Source organism: Barbatula barbatula, assembly GCF_947034865.1.
Source record: "Barbatula barbatula genome assembly, chromosome: 6".
NCBI lineage: Eukaryota > Metazoa > Chordata > Actinopteri > Cypriniformes > Nemacheilidae > Barbatula > Barbatula barbatula.
Window position 1 is genome coordinate 20,293,001 of NC_136765.1, and position 14,809 is coordinate 20,307,809.

Genomic DNA, 14,809 nt, shown 5'->3' on the forward strand with positions numbered 1-14,809 from the left:
CTCAGTGTTATTTTTCTCTACTGAAGATATTTTCCTGTCTTTCTCTGGGTTTTTTTCTCACTAATTTCTCTCTCTCTCTATCCCCTGTCATCACCGCATCTACTCATTCTTCCTCTTGAAACGACTATAAAGGAAATGATGCTATTTCTTTTCTTCACATGTTTGGGATTGTTAGTCCCATTTCTCCTCGTCCAGACCCGGTCCAAAACTCTTGATTGTGGAGTTGGAGGTCACTGATCTCAGTTCATCTCTAGACGAGAGTACAGCCGTGAATGAGCCAAACACTGATATACTGTATTTTGTATTGGGAAAAGCAGAAGAATCGTTTTGCAGCCTGGATTGTTTCGCACACAAATCTTCGTATTGTTTGCACAAATCTTTTGTCACTGTCTCATCCATCTCTACAGGCCTGTGCATTTGTTCTTTCGATTTATTTCAAGTCCAGTGAATGAAAAAACAAACCTGAAAGACACAGAGAAATCTGAAAATGTGTATAGTCCTCTAGTCTTTCCATTAGATATACAAATAAAGACAAATTAATCGTATATAAAGGAGAGAAACCATTATTATCAGATTTTTTTCATCTGATACTGTACCATCACTTTGCAATTGTACTTTTCTGTATTTTTTAAGGGTGTTTTAAATTTGGACAAGGTACAGTAGTGGCCAAAAGTAATCTCAAGTATACTTGTACAGTATTTGCTTTGAATGCTCCTTAGATTAGATTAAAGGTCCAGTGTATGACATTTAGCGGCATCCAGTGGTGATTTTTTGCGAATTGCAACCAACAGCTCATTCCACCCCTCCCTTTCAAAGCACTACGGCAGCCGACACAGATAAAGATGTGGTCACATTTTTGCTTCTTTCCTGAAGGAGATCAAGTATTTACAAAACACGCTCTGTAGAGCAGTTTGTATGTTTAGGTATAATACCTGAATAGGTATATTATATTGCATTTCTGTCCTCCAAAAAATGTCACACAGCACCTTTAAACCATCAGAATATGAGCTGGTATATATGCTACAAAATTGACAACTTTTGATAGTTGAACAAAAAGTTAACTTTTTTCAAGGAAAATGTGTTTTATTTATGCATCTTTGATTAAATATTTGAGTAAGTAGCTACGATATTAATTGTCCAAAGTTGGACACCACTTTTGTACTTTTTGTAGTTCAGAGGTCGTATAAATATATACTTTAGTATAAATAAAGTGTTTTCTTTAGCAACGTCCCATTTTTAATCCTATGTTGTTTTAGAACCATCAGCAGACAAATTGAGTTTTCTTTGTCAAATCTTTTTCATGCGTAATTTCCCTGCAGTAACAGACAATCCCTTGCAACAATAATCCTTTGTTAAATTTTCTATTTTTCTTCCTTCATTTTAATGAATCAGCAAGGCTGGATGCAGTTTTTAAAAACCACAACACATTATGTGAATGGATACCTAATATTATATGCGCACACACATCCTCAGTTAGCCTTTAAACTGGCGGCATTTGGCTCTTTGAGACTTTATGGGCTCCTTGTCCATGTTTTATTCAGCTCAGTACCCACAATTCTGCGCTGGTTGGGTCTTATTGGATCACAGTGAAATTCCACCCATTGGGGAAGCCAATATGTTTGGCCTGTGTAAACCACCAAATAGAAACAAACATTTTTTTCTTTCAGTGATATTTACCCAGAATCAATACATCCCCCAACATCACCCATTACCATGCTGACCTGGATCAAGACTTTGAGGAAATTGTGAAGAATGTTGTGGGTTGGTTTTATTGCAGAGTTTAAAGGTTTATCCAAAGGTTTTGTTGCCGTTTGTGCCGTTTTTTAGTTCCGATTCGAGTGTATGCTGCCGTGTTTGTCTGCCGCTGCTCCCAGTTTAATCTCATGAATTTTAGTATTGAAGAATTTTTACTGTTTAGGAGAATTACGTTTTCATATCCAAATTTAGCAAGAGCTGTGCAGCAGGCGGTGAAGATGGCCTTGATAATGCAAGGTCCCATTCTAGCAAATAATTTATTTAAAATGACTTTTTATCACATATTTACTTGATTTATTTATTTGTGACTGAAACATGGCTGAAACAGGATGAGTTATAGCCTCTTTGAGAACTTCCTCCACTGGACTATGCTTTCTTCAGCACTCCAAGACTCTCTGGACTCTCTTAGAGGTTCAGCTGATTAGAATCAACATAGGGGCCCTGCATTGTGTGCATTGGTTTACAGGCCACCAAAATTTAACAAAGTATTCACGAATGAGTTAATTTCTAATATTGTGTCTCGTTGTGATAGGCTGTTGATTCTAAAAGACTTTAATATTTACCTCTGTTGTCCAACTAAACTTCTGGTCAAAGAATTTGTATGCCTCATTGAATCTTTAAGTCTGTAACAATTTGTTTTCAGCCCACACGCTGGATTTGGTTGTCATATGGTTAGCCTATAACACATTTGAAAGTGATTGATGCTGCCTCTTTGAGACCATTTACCAATCGTGTTTAAATTTGTTTGTGACTTTCCCTCCTCCACATGCTCTAAGCCTGTAAATTATTCTCGTTTCATCCAATGTTCTACTACTGGTCTATTTTCAGAGCATTATTAAACAATATTGCAAATATCTCAATAGATTCTGTTGCTCCCCTTAGGCCTAGGAAAGGACCAACTTTAAGTCTCGTATGAGTGTTTCCATGCTTAACTGACTACCAAAAGTCGGTTAAAAGGGCTCAGTTTGAATTCCTTTCCAAACTCATTCCTTAATATGTGAACCGACCGCGGATTCTGTTTAACACCATTGATTCTGTGATAAAATCCTTTATCGTCCCCTTATCTTGATAATCTTGAGAACTTTTAGATTTTTTGAAAATAAATTATTTGATATAAAGGATGCAATTAATCCATCACATTTGATCCCCCACTGAGCTGTTAACCAACAGATTTCCTGCAGTTTCCTCTGGGGAGCTTGCTGCCATTTTTTTCAAGGCTTAGTCTTCCAGCTGTGAGTCCGACGTCATCTCAGCTCGATTCTTTAAGGGAGTATTTGTAACATTGAGTCTGGCTGTAACTGCCATTGTAAATAGTTACTTGGCAAATGGAGTTGTACCATCTAGTTTTAAACATGCTGTGGTTCCATCTCTGCTTAAGAAACCTCATCTCGATCTATCTTTTCTTAGTAACGTCAGACCTGTTTCCAAATTGCCAAATACAGACAGTTGACTATTGTCAGTTGAATTCCTTTGTCAGCATTTCCAACGTGTTAGATACTCTTTGGTCAGGTTTTAGACCTCTGCACAGTACGGAAACTGCATTGTTGAAGGTTAGCAAGGACCTTTTGCAAGACCTTAATACTGGTTCATATGCGGTGCTAGTTTTGTTAGACTTGAGTGTTGCATTCGACACAGTTGATCATAGTATTCTATTACATTGGTTGGAAAAGGTGGTGGGTATTCAGGGTGTTGTTTTGCAGTGGCTCGCCTCGCCTCTTACCTCAAAGATAGAACCTTCTGAGTGAGCATTGGTAAGTTTCCTACTTGTCCGGTTCCCTTGTCATGTGGTGTTCCCCAAGGGTCCATTTTAGGCCCTCTCTTTTTTTCACTCTGCATGCATAGGGTACCCCTGGGTACCTATTTTAAGAAATATAATATCTCGTACCACTGCTACACTGACGATACACAATTCAATCTTTCAGACTGTATCTGACTGTAGTGATTCACTTGCTGGCTGTTTTGAGGAGATAAAATGCTGGATGGCTAATTATATCTTTTGCAATTACACAAAAGCAAAAGTGAAGTTCTGACTTTAGGTCATCCTTAGGCCTACATCTCTTTTTACTTTGCAAGTGTTCAACCTCATGTTAGAAATCTCGGGGTCACATTTGATTCGTTATTAAACTTTGAGAAACAAATAAGTACTGTTGTTAAGAGCAGTTTCTTCCATTTGAGATCAATCATTAAATTAAAACAATTTCTGGCCCATAAAGATTTGGAGACGGAATCCAGACTCTCATAACATCACACTAGGACTACTGTAACTTTATTGTGGTCTCCCTCAAATTCCGATCTTTTGCCTGCAAATTGTCCAAAATTATGCAGCTAGCCTTCATACTGGAACAAAAAAGAGGGATCACATCTCTCCAACACTGGCTTCCTGTTCCGTTCAGAATTGATTTTAAAATAATAAAAAAAAGGCTTTATCTGGCCTGGCACCAAAATACATTTGTGACCATCTAATTCCCTACTCTCCTCTGAGAGCACTTAGGTCTAGTAATACATTTCTATTAACTGTCCCTTGCTGTCGCTGTAAAACCAAGGTAGTCGGGCCTTCTCAGTTGCAGCTCCTAAACTTTTGAATAGTTTGCCTGGAAATGTGAGGTTTGCTCCTTCACCATACGGGTTTGAATCCCATCTTTAATCTTTTTTTTCTTTAGCTTTTGATTAAATTATTTGTTTTAGGGTTTATTTTAATATGTTTTGATTATATTTTATTTGTTGTACAGCACTTTGGTGCAACACCGTTTTTTAATTTGCTTTAGAAAAACATTTTCACTTGACGAGCCAGACAAAAGAGAAGAACAGGATGAAAGCTTTTTTGTGCTTTTTTTATTTTGCCTAATACGCATTGATCAGCCATCAAGTCCAATGATGCAATAGACAATATGTGCGTTTTAAGACTCGCACCTGCCTCTTTGACTCCCTTTGAATAGGTTCAAGCCTTAATTAAGTGTCAGACCCCCAAACCCTCCCATAATTTGCACCCTGATCTAAACCTGTGTGCTCAAGCCACTGGATCTGAAGTAACTCCTCTGTGTATTTACACTGAATCGCTCCCTTTGTGTGAGCGATCTCATTTTCCCTCAGCTGGTTTTCATAAGATCTCACGTCCTGAGACCCTCGCAAGCTGAAAACAGTCCTGCGTGGCCGACTACAGCACGGGCAACTCATGCACAAACGCACTTGCTGACAAGCCTTTGATTCTGCTCATAACAGTCTCTGTGTTTCACAGTCGGCTCAGTGTTTACGTGTGCGAAAGGATGGATTTATCAGCGAGTGACGCCGACCCCCTCCGGTTGATTTGTTTGTTATTTTTCTCCAATGACTCACACTGGCTTGTTCTGAAGTGCCGTCTGTTTGGATTCTGGTTGCTGTCGTAGGGCATTGTTTCGTGGACCCATTTTGGATCATGGTAGCGATTGCAATGAATGCTATGAGAAACTTTGCTCTAATGTGAAACCTTCGTTTAGCCAAACGTTTTTTTTTTATGTTAATGCTGTTTAGAAAGCATAATCCAGTTTAGGAATTGCAAACATGGTAGCATTTACTGATTACGGATTAGTTTTTTTTTTTGTCTGGTTGTGAATGAATAATAGTAATTATGTAAGTTTGGCATGAAGATAACATCATAAACCTGTAGTTTTCTGTGTAATAAGTGTGGTTAACAACTTCAACTAAGTGACTAGTAAAAGAATTTCACATAATTATTGTCCTTTTAGGTGTCAAATGCATACTTTAGTTTATTATTAACTGGGTCAGTTGTGGCCTGGTGGTTAGATCGTTGGGCTTGTGATCAGAAGGTTGCCGGTTCTAATCTCAGTGCCAGCAGGTCATGACTGAAGGGCCCTTGAGCAAGGTACTTACCCCTGATTGCTCTGCAGTAATGTGCCACTGTAAGAAAACTACTTGTAAGTCGCTTTGGATAAAAGCGTCTGCCAAATGAATAAATGTAAATGTAAATTATTACAGAAATTAGCTATTCTACTATTGTGAACAAGAAATCTCCTACAGAAGATGGAATTGAATGCCTGGTTGTGAGCATCACAAAATTCTGCATCTGTGTTTTAGTGGAGCACAGACCACGTGTCTGGACATCAGTAGACCTATTCTTTATGTAATGATTTTGTTTTTGCGGGTGTTCGAATGATGTTGTTTGTATATGTGGTGATCGGGTATGTGTATTTGTTGTAATGTTGTTGTCAGGTGGATGACAGGTTAAATAACCAGGTCATCGACTGTGCATTCTCTGTAGCTCTCACTCACTCGCTCTCTCCTTTAAACAGTTTTTGATAACTTTCCCATAACAGAAGTAAAACTGTCTGTCTCTCTTTAATATATCTGTGTGTTCACCAGATACGGATGTTTTTGTTCCATGTCTTGTGGTTTCTGGAACAGTCCAATGATCAATTTCACAATTCCCCAAATGAGTGAAAGGCATAATAGCTCTATTTAGCGGAAATAATAAAGTGACCGGTCGAGCCAGCTCGATAACGGCTTTGGTAGAGACGCAAATGCTTTTATGATGTTGAAACAATTTGGGAATTTTTTTTGGGTGTTGAGTGAACACATTTTGATCGTTAGATTACATAATTTAACAAACCCAGTTTATTAAACCATTTCAAGTAGCTTAACATTAGCCTTTTGTGCGTTTCTTTATCTACCAGATAATTGTTTTATAAATTTAGTTTGCTATTTTCATTGTTTTATGTACTGGTAACTGCAGGTGTGTACAACTATTACTACTATGCCTTATATTTGACATATACATTATATGGACTACTATATAAAGTATGTGTCTAACGGTTTGGGAATGTGCTAAGTCTTGTGCTGTCAGGCAGTCGTTGTTATCATAACATTTTCCGTAACATTGCAATGCCCATTTCATATAGACATGCAGCATTAGTTTTCTCATCGGCTTCTGACAGATTCTCTTTTTTTCTTCGTCTCTGACAGCCATCTTGAACATGGACTGCTCGGTGGTGGATCTGGAAACACTCCAGGCACTGTATGAAAACGTAAGTCCTCGCCCCATGACAGGGCGTGACGGTGTACCTCTGTAGATTTGATGAATCCTGACATCCCTCCGTGGATTCCGCAAATGATCTTTCATCATATCATTACACGTTCGAACCTCCCAGAACCGGACAGAACGCGAACAGACCCTGAGATCTTGGAGCTGTGCCTTAATATGGTCCACTCCAAAGGAGAGCTGCGGAAATGTGTGTTAAATACCAAAACAAACACGCAGGCCACAAACACCACTGGAATGAGTAAGGTTTACCCTGGAGCCGGGGTGCCTGTCACTGTCTGACACAGCAAGAGAGAGAACGAGAGACTGAGAGAGAAAGAGAGAGAGAGAGAGAGAGAGAGAGAGAGAGAGAGAGAGCAACATAAGTGTATCAAGACAAACATGAAACTTTAGACAGACAAGTTTTTCCCTCAAAAAAATGAAAGCCGAATAGTTCAGAAACTCTGATCCGTTGTGCTTCTGTTATGTAACTTATTGGCAGCGCAAAGTGCGCCACTTTAACTTTAGCACGAGAGCATAAATCAAACCCACAGTACTCCTTCTTGGAAGACTTAACTTCTCTTTTATGATTGGTTATTATCAAATGCTGATTTTCTTTTATTGCACTATAAGTGTGTATGTGCACTGAAGACGAGTTTGCAAACCAAGATGGCCCTGTGCCTCTATGTAGCGGTCATAAATCTTGCTGTCAGTAGGAGAAGTGCTTTACACACTTTTGCTTGCGAGTGTGTGTGCTGTACATCAGTATGAGATAAAGACAGGGTGTCGTGGCCACGGATCATCTTGAGACGCCACATCTTTCCTCGCACGTTCACACACACATGCCTGATCATTATGTCAACACCGTACATGAGGTGTGGGCACATTTATTGTCATTTTGCACACTGTGCCATTTTTAACATTCCAGAACAATTTCGCACCCCAAAATGAAAACTCTGTCATTGAGGCATACGGGTATTATTCCATTACTGTATGTCTATCTGTGTGCCTCGCACAATTTGTTTTTTTAGTATTGTTACACGCCTCTTCTCATATGACGGTGTTATGTTCTTGTTTTGTGCTTTCTGACAGTCCATGGTTGGAACCCTCACTGTTATATCAAAAGCTGCATAAGCTTAATAAGCAAAAGCTTAAATTAAAAAAGAAAACTGCATACTGATTTGAAAAAGATTTGCATTCTTCATTTTTAATTTGCATAAATGTTTTCCCCATCTATATAATGTAATGTCTGTTAATGTCAGTATTTAGTATCTTATATCGCAGGGTGTGTCTAAAAAAAATAGCCAGTAAAACAATATTCCCCACCTAGTTTTCTCCCGCACACTTTTTTGTCCCGTTCTGCTGAAAACTATTTTCCTTCCATCAATCCCCCAACCCTTCCCGCCGTAGCTCGAGGCAGTACTGTTGAGTTTAGATGTTGAGGTTGTTTCTTTTTAGTGTGCGAGACTCCACGCTGTCTCTGACTCCAACAACCAAAACCACAGAACACCCCCTCAAACACACACACAAACACACACAATCTATCCCCCTTTCCTCTCTCCTCCTCGTTCTTTCTCGCTGTCTGAATCGTGGATCTCACTTTGTATGTGAGGCGTTTAATCAAAGGTCATAAAGTAAGGCATACAGACTCCAGAGAGCATTGTTTTTCCTCATTAGAGTTTATATCGCTATTAGATCCGTCATTAACTGTTTTATAAGAGGTGCCTGTTTTCTTAAACTTGTTTTTGGCGTGAGACTGTTCGTTTTCATCCACCTCCAGAAATAAAATAAGATTTTTACTTGATGTTTTGTTCTGTTTACAGAGGGCTCAGAAAGAAGAGATGGATCAGATTGAAAAACACGTCAAGTCTTCAAAAGACAAAGAGAAACCGCTGGACAAACCGGAGCAGTAAGACCTTCAGTCCACTCACCAATAATAAAGGAGTAGTTCACCTTTAAAATGAAACTTCTTTCATCATTTACTCACCCTGTTGTCATTTTTAACCTGTGTGGTTTTGAACACAAAAGAAGATATATTGAAAAATGTTGGTAACCATCGACTTCTATTGTATGGACACCAAACCAATGCAAGTCAATGGGGACCAACGTTTTCCTGTTACCAACATTTTTCTAAATATCTTCTGCAGAAGAAAGAAAGTCATAGTCTTTCTATAATAAAAAATTTATTTGGCGCTATTTATTTCTCACTTTCTGTCAGGTTTCTGCTGCAGCTCTCTGCGGTTCCTCAGTTCTCCGAGCGAGTTTTCTGTATTCTCTTCCAGTCCAGCTTTACCGAGTGTGTTACATCAGTTCAACGCAAGCTGGAAACCCTGCTGAGAGTCTGCACGGTGAGAGAGAACACGAAGCACGCCAGTCAGATTGCATTTCAACTTAAACGCTTATCTAGAAAGCGGTGAAGAAAACATCTGTTTCACTGTATGTACGGTTCGTCTCTGTTAACAGGCTCTTCAGTCAGGTCAGGGGGTTTTGCAACTGCTAGGTTTGATCCTTGCTTTCGGGAACATCATGAATGGGGGGAATCGAAGCAGAGGGCAGGCGGATGGGTTTGCCCTCGACATCCTGCCCAAGCTGAAGGATGTCAAGAGCAGTGTGAGTTAAAATAAGATCACTTTAACTGGTTTAAGTTATATGTACACAATATACACTATATTCATGCTGGAACCAATGACAACAAATGGGGGATCATCTACCTTTTTCCTTAAGAATACCAACGTTTATAAGTAGGTTGATGGTTTCGTGAATCTGATATCTAGATCATAAGCAGAGCATTGTGGCACAATAACCAGTCTGTACAATGCCATACCAGATGGCCTTCTGTCCACAAACGCTTTGGGCTACACATCTAAACCAAAGCATACAGAATGTATACAATCCCAAAACATAAAAAATGATTATTCCTCTCTGTTTATTTTCATCTCCGTTCTCTTTCTTCACTGCCTCCATCAGGATAATTCTCAGAGCCTCCTGTCCTACATTGTTGCTTACTATCTGCGACACTTTGATGAGGTAGGTTCGAGAAACTGTTTATTTCATTGGCTGAGCAACCTCGCTCTCCTGGGTCCCTTAATCTCTTCACCGACATTTTATTCATAGCGGCCGTAAATGTGGCTTTGTTTCTCATTTCATCACTTTTATTTGTCTTTCTTTATTTGTCTTTCTTTAGCGAAGAGACAAATGGCTGCTCTGAATGAGCGGGACCCTTTGATTGCTTGATGCCCTTTTTTGGAAGCAGATTAAAAGGGCTGTATTGTAAATAGCATTAGCCTGCCCAGATGTTGTCATTACAAGCCTGTGTCCAAATTGACAAAGCATGATCCACAGGTTGTTGATGTACTTCTAGTGCGCAAGAAATGGAGACGGCACACATGCGCATGCGTGCCAACAGCTTCGATCACTGTTGAAATGGATACATTGTCTTACTGTAAATGTTTTAATTGCTATTGAAATGTAAATATATGATCTCATTAACAAAAACGTCCTCCATCTGTATGATTTTGCTTTAGACCACCTGTTGTTTGTGTGTCAGGAAGCAGGTAAAGAAACATGCGTGTATCCGCTTCCCGAGCCTCATGATTTGTTTCAAGCCTCGCAGATGAAGTTCGAGGATTTTCAGCGTGACCTGCGCAAGCTACGCAAAGATCTAAATGGTGAGATGTGGACACAAGCACTAAACAATGAAATAAGCACAGGCTTTACACACACTTTTAAGCACATACATTAACTCCCATAAACATACAAAGCATGGAGACATGCAAAGATAAACTCAAATGCATTCAGATGCGTAAACAAAAACATACAGATTTATGTATTCGGTTTGTATACTGTACATCATGACCTGTGTTTTTCTTTTGAAGGCTCATTGATTTTTAAATGGCTGTTGTTATTGGGCCACCAGTTGCCAGCAACAATGATCAATACTGTAAACGTGGCTTGTTAAAAGCTTTAGCGTGCTAAAATAAATCTGGAGGGGGATATTCTGAAAACTTCCCTAATAGGCTTTGAAGTACCAAGGACAATGGCAGTTTGTCACTATTTGATGAGGTGGCTAATTTGAATTAATTTAGCATGCTTTAGTATCATTTGCTTTCTCCCCAATGACTGTTTAGGTAGGTATAGGGGCAATTTACATATCGTGTCTGAGAGCTGCACTACTTTCTCCTTTAAGCACCTAGGAGTTTGAGCTCTCCGGGCATCTGTCCTTGCTAAGCCACCAAGGGCCACGCTTGCAGTTGAGACGGGAAGCTATAAACAAAGGATGTGTAGATTATATGCACGTAAAATACCTTGCAATAACTCTGCTACTAGATTTATTTAATGCTTTGATCATCTGTGTCTCCATCTTTACTGAGCTTGTCTATAGTGGTTGGTTGGTTATTGTCAAATGGCGTGCAACATTTTGAAAAGTTGAAATATTTTTATCTCGATGCGACGCGCCTATACAAACGGCAGCGTCGCACGCATGGCGACCATGTTGCTCCCTATTTGAGCGTGCTTGTCACACATCTACATAAAAGAGGCAAAATGTGAATGGCCCCTTGGAGGTGCTTTTTTACGTACATCATGCGTAAACATTATAAGAAGCGCGCTAGCCAGACTATGCCGGCTAAAGACCTAAAAGTTTGGTTTCAAGACGAAAAACTTAACAAGCAGAATGTTTTCTCACCATTCCATTTGTAACACGCGCAGTGTTCGGTGCTGTCTCACATCTGTCAAAGCAGAAATAAAACCACTGCTCTCTGCATGTTTTTTCTATCATCTCCGGTCACGATCATATGTACATTGCATGCACTAATTTGGTCTATTTGAATGAAATATCTGAAAAGCAAATACATTTACCCAGCCAGTAAATGTGTAGGCTTTTTCAGATATTTCTTGAAGAAATCAGGACAGAAATGGTCATGAGTGGACAAAATAGACGGATTATTAAACGTCTACAACCTCTTTCATCCACTTGTGATCCAATCGACCAAAACGTAATAACTGGAAAATGGGCCTTATAAAGACTGCAGGGATCCGCAGTAGGGGGGCAGAAGAGAGCAACGGGTTGTCGACCCCTGCCCTATACAGACAAACGTTTCTACAGAGCGTGTTTCATAAATACGTAATCTCCTTCGGCAAAGAAATGAAAATGTGACGACATCTTCCGGTCAGCCACCATAGTGCTTCGTAGGGGAGCAATGGAGTTAGCTGTTGGTTGCAATTGCCACCTCACCACTAGATGCCGCTAACTTTTATACACTGGAGCTTTAATGAGATTCTGAGTTTTTTTATACCTCATAAATCTCATACACCTTGCAGATAGACATACCAAATGAACCCATCATCGGGGGTTGTTGATGGTGAACCCTCATAGTTAAATATCCATGCGAGTAACAGATTTAACCCAATTGATCTGCAAGCCATTTTTAAAGTGCCCTTGAGGAAGGCCTTGTGTTTTATTCTGTAGTTTTTGAAGAAAGACCAGCGGGTAAGGTGCTTAAATGGTCTTAAAAACGGTCCGCTTTTCTCGTTGACCGGTGAAGCAATTTATCAGTGTTCTCAGGAGGTCAGTGAAATTGGTTCAGCTTTGAGCTACAAGTCAAAGGTTGTACAACCGAGCTTAAGCTCAGGGCAGAGTGTGAATGAGGTGTAAGAATCCGATTACATGCTCAAAGCCGCGTTTAAATCCCCGCAAACTGTTTCATTGCCAAGACAATAAACACGCACACACACAGATGTAGAAACGCTCGCATTCTACTGTCAGCATGTTTGGCTTGTTCAGCTACTTGAAAAAACACCCCTGCATGTTGATGTGGTCGATTTAGAACACTACCCAGCATCAAAAACACATTTACAATGAATCAGTTATACGGGGTGAAAATGTCTACCAGTCACAAATAACACACGCCTTGCATTTGTAAGTAGGTTGAATTTACTAAAGCCTGCCAGATCATGTTTTCGGTTCATGGAAATCTTGATTGAAGGATGGATGGGAGGGTTTTTATGCATTGCTACATAGCCTATTAGCTTTGCCCTTGCTGTTAGCCGTATTCCTGCATCTGGGTGTTTAAATCCCAAATTGAAGATTTGCATTGTTAATCTTTCAAGAGCATATACAGTAAGCGAAGCCCGCTATCCACATGGCTGATGAATTGTTAATGTGCTTTCTCAGAGCTTGTACCGAACTCTCGGCTAAATCGCTTTTGCGTACACCTGTTGAACGAATCAGGCCTTGGTTTGTTTAGCACAGGCAAATATTTCTTCTCTGGCAATGTTCTGTGTTTCTCTGATCCTCAGTTCGCATCCCTAAAATCTCCCTGTGGTCCAATAAGCATGGCTTCTCTCTTACCACGGCCGACTACGCCAGGTTCTTACAATAAATGGATCATCACTACATTAGCAAGCTAGGCTAAGCGATAAAACAGATGTTTGATGCTGACAGCTGGAAGTGGCACTGAGTTATGCGATCGAGGCGACCCGGCAGTTCCTCGACATCCAGCTGGCTGAAGTATTAGCATGTGTGTTTGCATTGAGCTGATTGGCATGCTAGGGCGTCATCCGTCATAGAGTTTATCTGTGGAGTGCAGCATGACACAGTGAAACCTCCCACAGGCTTTTTTAGGACTCCAAGCCTACGATGGACAAGAGCAGCAAGTAAAGGTTCTTAAGGGGATTCATTATTTAGCATCCTTTAGCACAGGTCACAGATACTGTTGCACAAGCTGATAATCTATGAAGTAAAGGGGAGGATTGGACATCTCAGGAGGTCATCGAATGTGCAGTTCAGATGACATGAATTTCCATGCTGGTTCAAGGATCTTTATCAAAGTCAGTGTTTTTTTGGAGGATTTTTTGACAGAAATGCAATGTAATATATATAACTATGTCTCCAGAGGTGTATAAAGACAATGAAGTGCTATGTTTTTATCACCTTAGAATGAGCAATTGCTATCTTCATACACCGCGGGCCCCCTCGAATGGAATTCACTGTGTCGTATCTACAGTAGCTCTAAACAGACAAACTGCTCTACAGAGGCGGGTCTCGTAAATACTTTCTCATTTGGCAAAAAAAGCAAAATTGTAACGGCATCTTCGTCCTGTGTCGGCCGCCATAGTGCTTGGAAAGGGAGGGGTGGAGTGAGTCGTTGTTTGCAATTCGCAACCTCACTGCTAGATGGCGCTAAATTTCATACACTTGACCTTTAACATGAAGAGCGTCAGGTCATGTTCTGCAGTTGCTGAGCTTTTACGTTTTTGCACGTATTCATCCGTTCTCTGCTTTATTTTACAGCTTGTTCAGCAGAAACAGAGAAGGTGTGTAATGTGTCATCTGAGCAGCACCTGCAGCCTTTTAAGGACAAAATTGAAGAATTCCTAACTCAAGGTAAGAAACAACACACTCGAAGATGTACAATGATCGTGTGTATCAGCGGAGTAAAATGCAGAGAACTCAATAGGGCGGTCTTCCGGACAGGGCTTAAAGTGATACTTCACCAAAAAATGAAAATTCTGTCTTCATTTACTAACCTTTGAGTTGTTCCAAATATGTAGACATTTCTTTGTCCTGATGAACACACAGAAAGATATTTGGAAGAATGCTAATAACATGACAGATTTTGCCCCCCATTGAGTCCTCTAGTAGGAAAAATTAATTAATTTTTTTCATTTAGTTTGTTCACATTTTGACATTTAGAAGAATGTAGGTCAGCAAACAGTTCTGGGGCACTTTTGTCTACCATTGTATTTTTTTCTTTTGGTTAACACACCTTACACTGACATCTAAAAATATTTAATTTCAGTGCAATTTGTCTCAAGATCCATGTTTTTTGTAAAGTATGTTTTTAAATATTAAAATGTTATTACCTCTCCGTGACTCTAAACTGGACAAAGGGCCAGTGGGAGCCTGTAGGGTTTTTGGGAAATGGATCTGACCTGACTTAGACCAGATTGTTATAACATTATTTTTGTGTGGTGGTGGTGACATGAAAAGTGAGAGTTGTTGATTTCATTACGTTCATTAATTTCAACCATATTCCAATCTGA

General features: G+C 39.8%; 1 protein-coding gene across 3 annotated transcripts in view; it reads left to right on the forward strand.

Moving 5' to 3' along the window:
* fmn2a (formin 2a) overlaps nt 1–14,809 on the forward strand; it is a 43,968-nt gene that overhangs the window by 24,472 nt on the left and 4,687 nt on the right. For all 3 annotated transcript variants that reach the window (XR_013786797.1, XM_079458932.1, XM_079458933.1), the window contains exons 8-14: nt 6,712–6,773; nt 8,590–8,675; nt 8,985–9,114; nt 9,230–9,376; nt 9,734–9,793; nt 10,314–10,434; nt 14,058–14,150. Coding sequence is in view for 2 of the 3 variants with exons in the window: in XM_079458932.1 (XP_079315058.1) it covers nt 6,712–6,773; nt 8,590–8,675; nt 8,985–9,114; nt 9,230–9,376; nt 9,734–9,793; nt 10,314–10,434; nt 14,058–14,150 (699 nt within the window). In the remaining variant the exon portion in view is untranslated. The remainder of the gene's footprint in view (nt 1–6,711; nt 6,774–8,589; nt 8,676–8,984; nt 9,115–9,229; nt 9,377–9,733; nt 9,794–10,313; nt 10,435–14,057; nt 14,151–14,809) is intronic.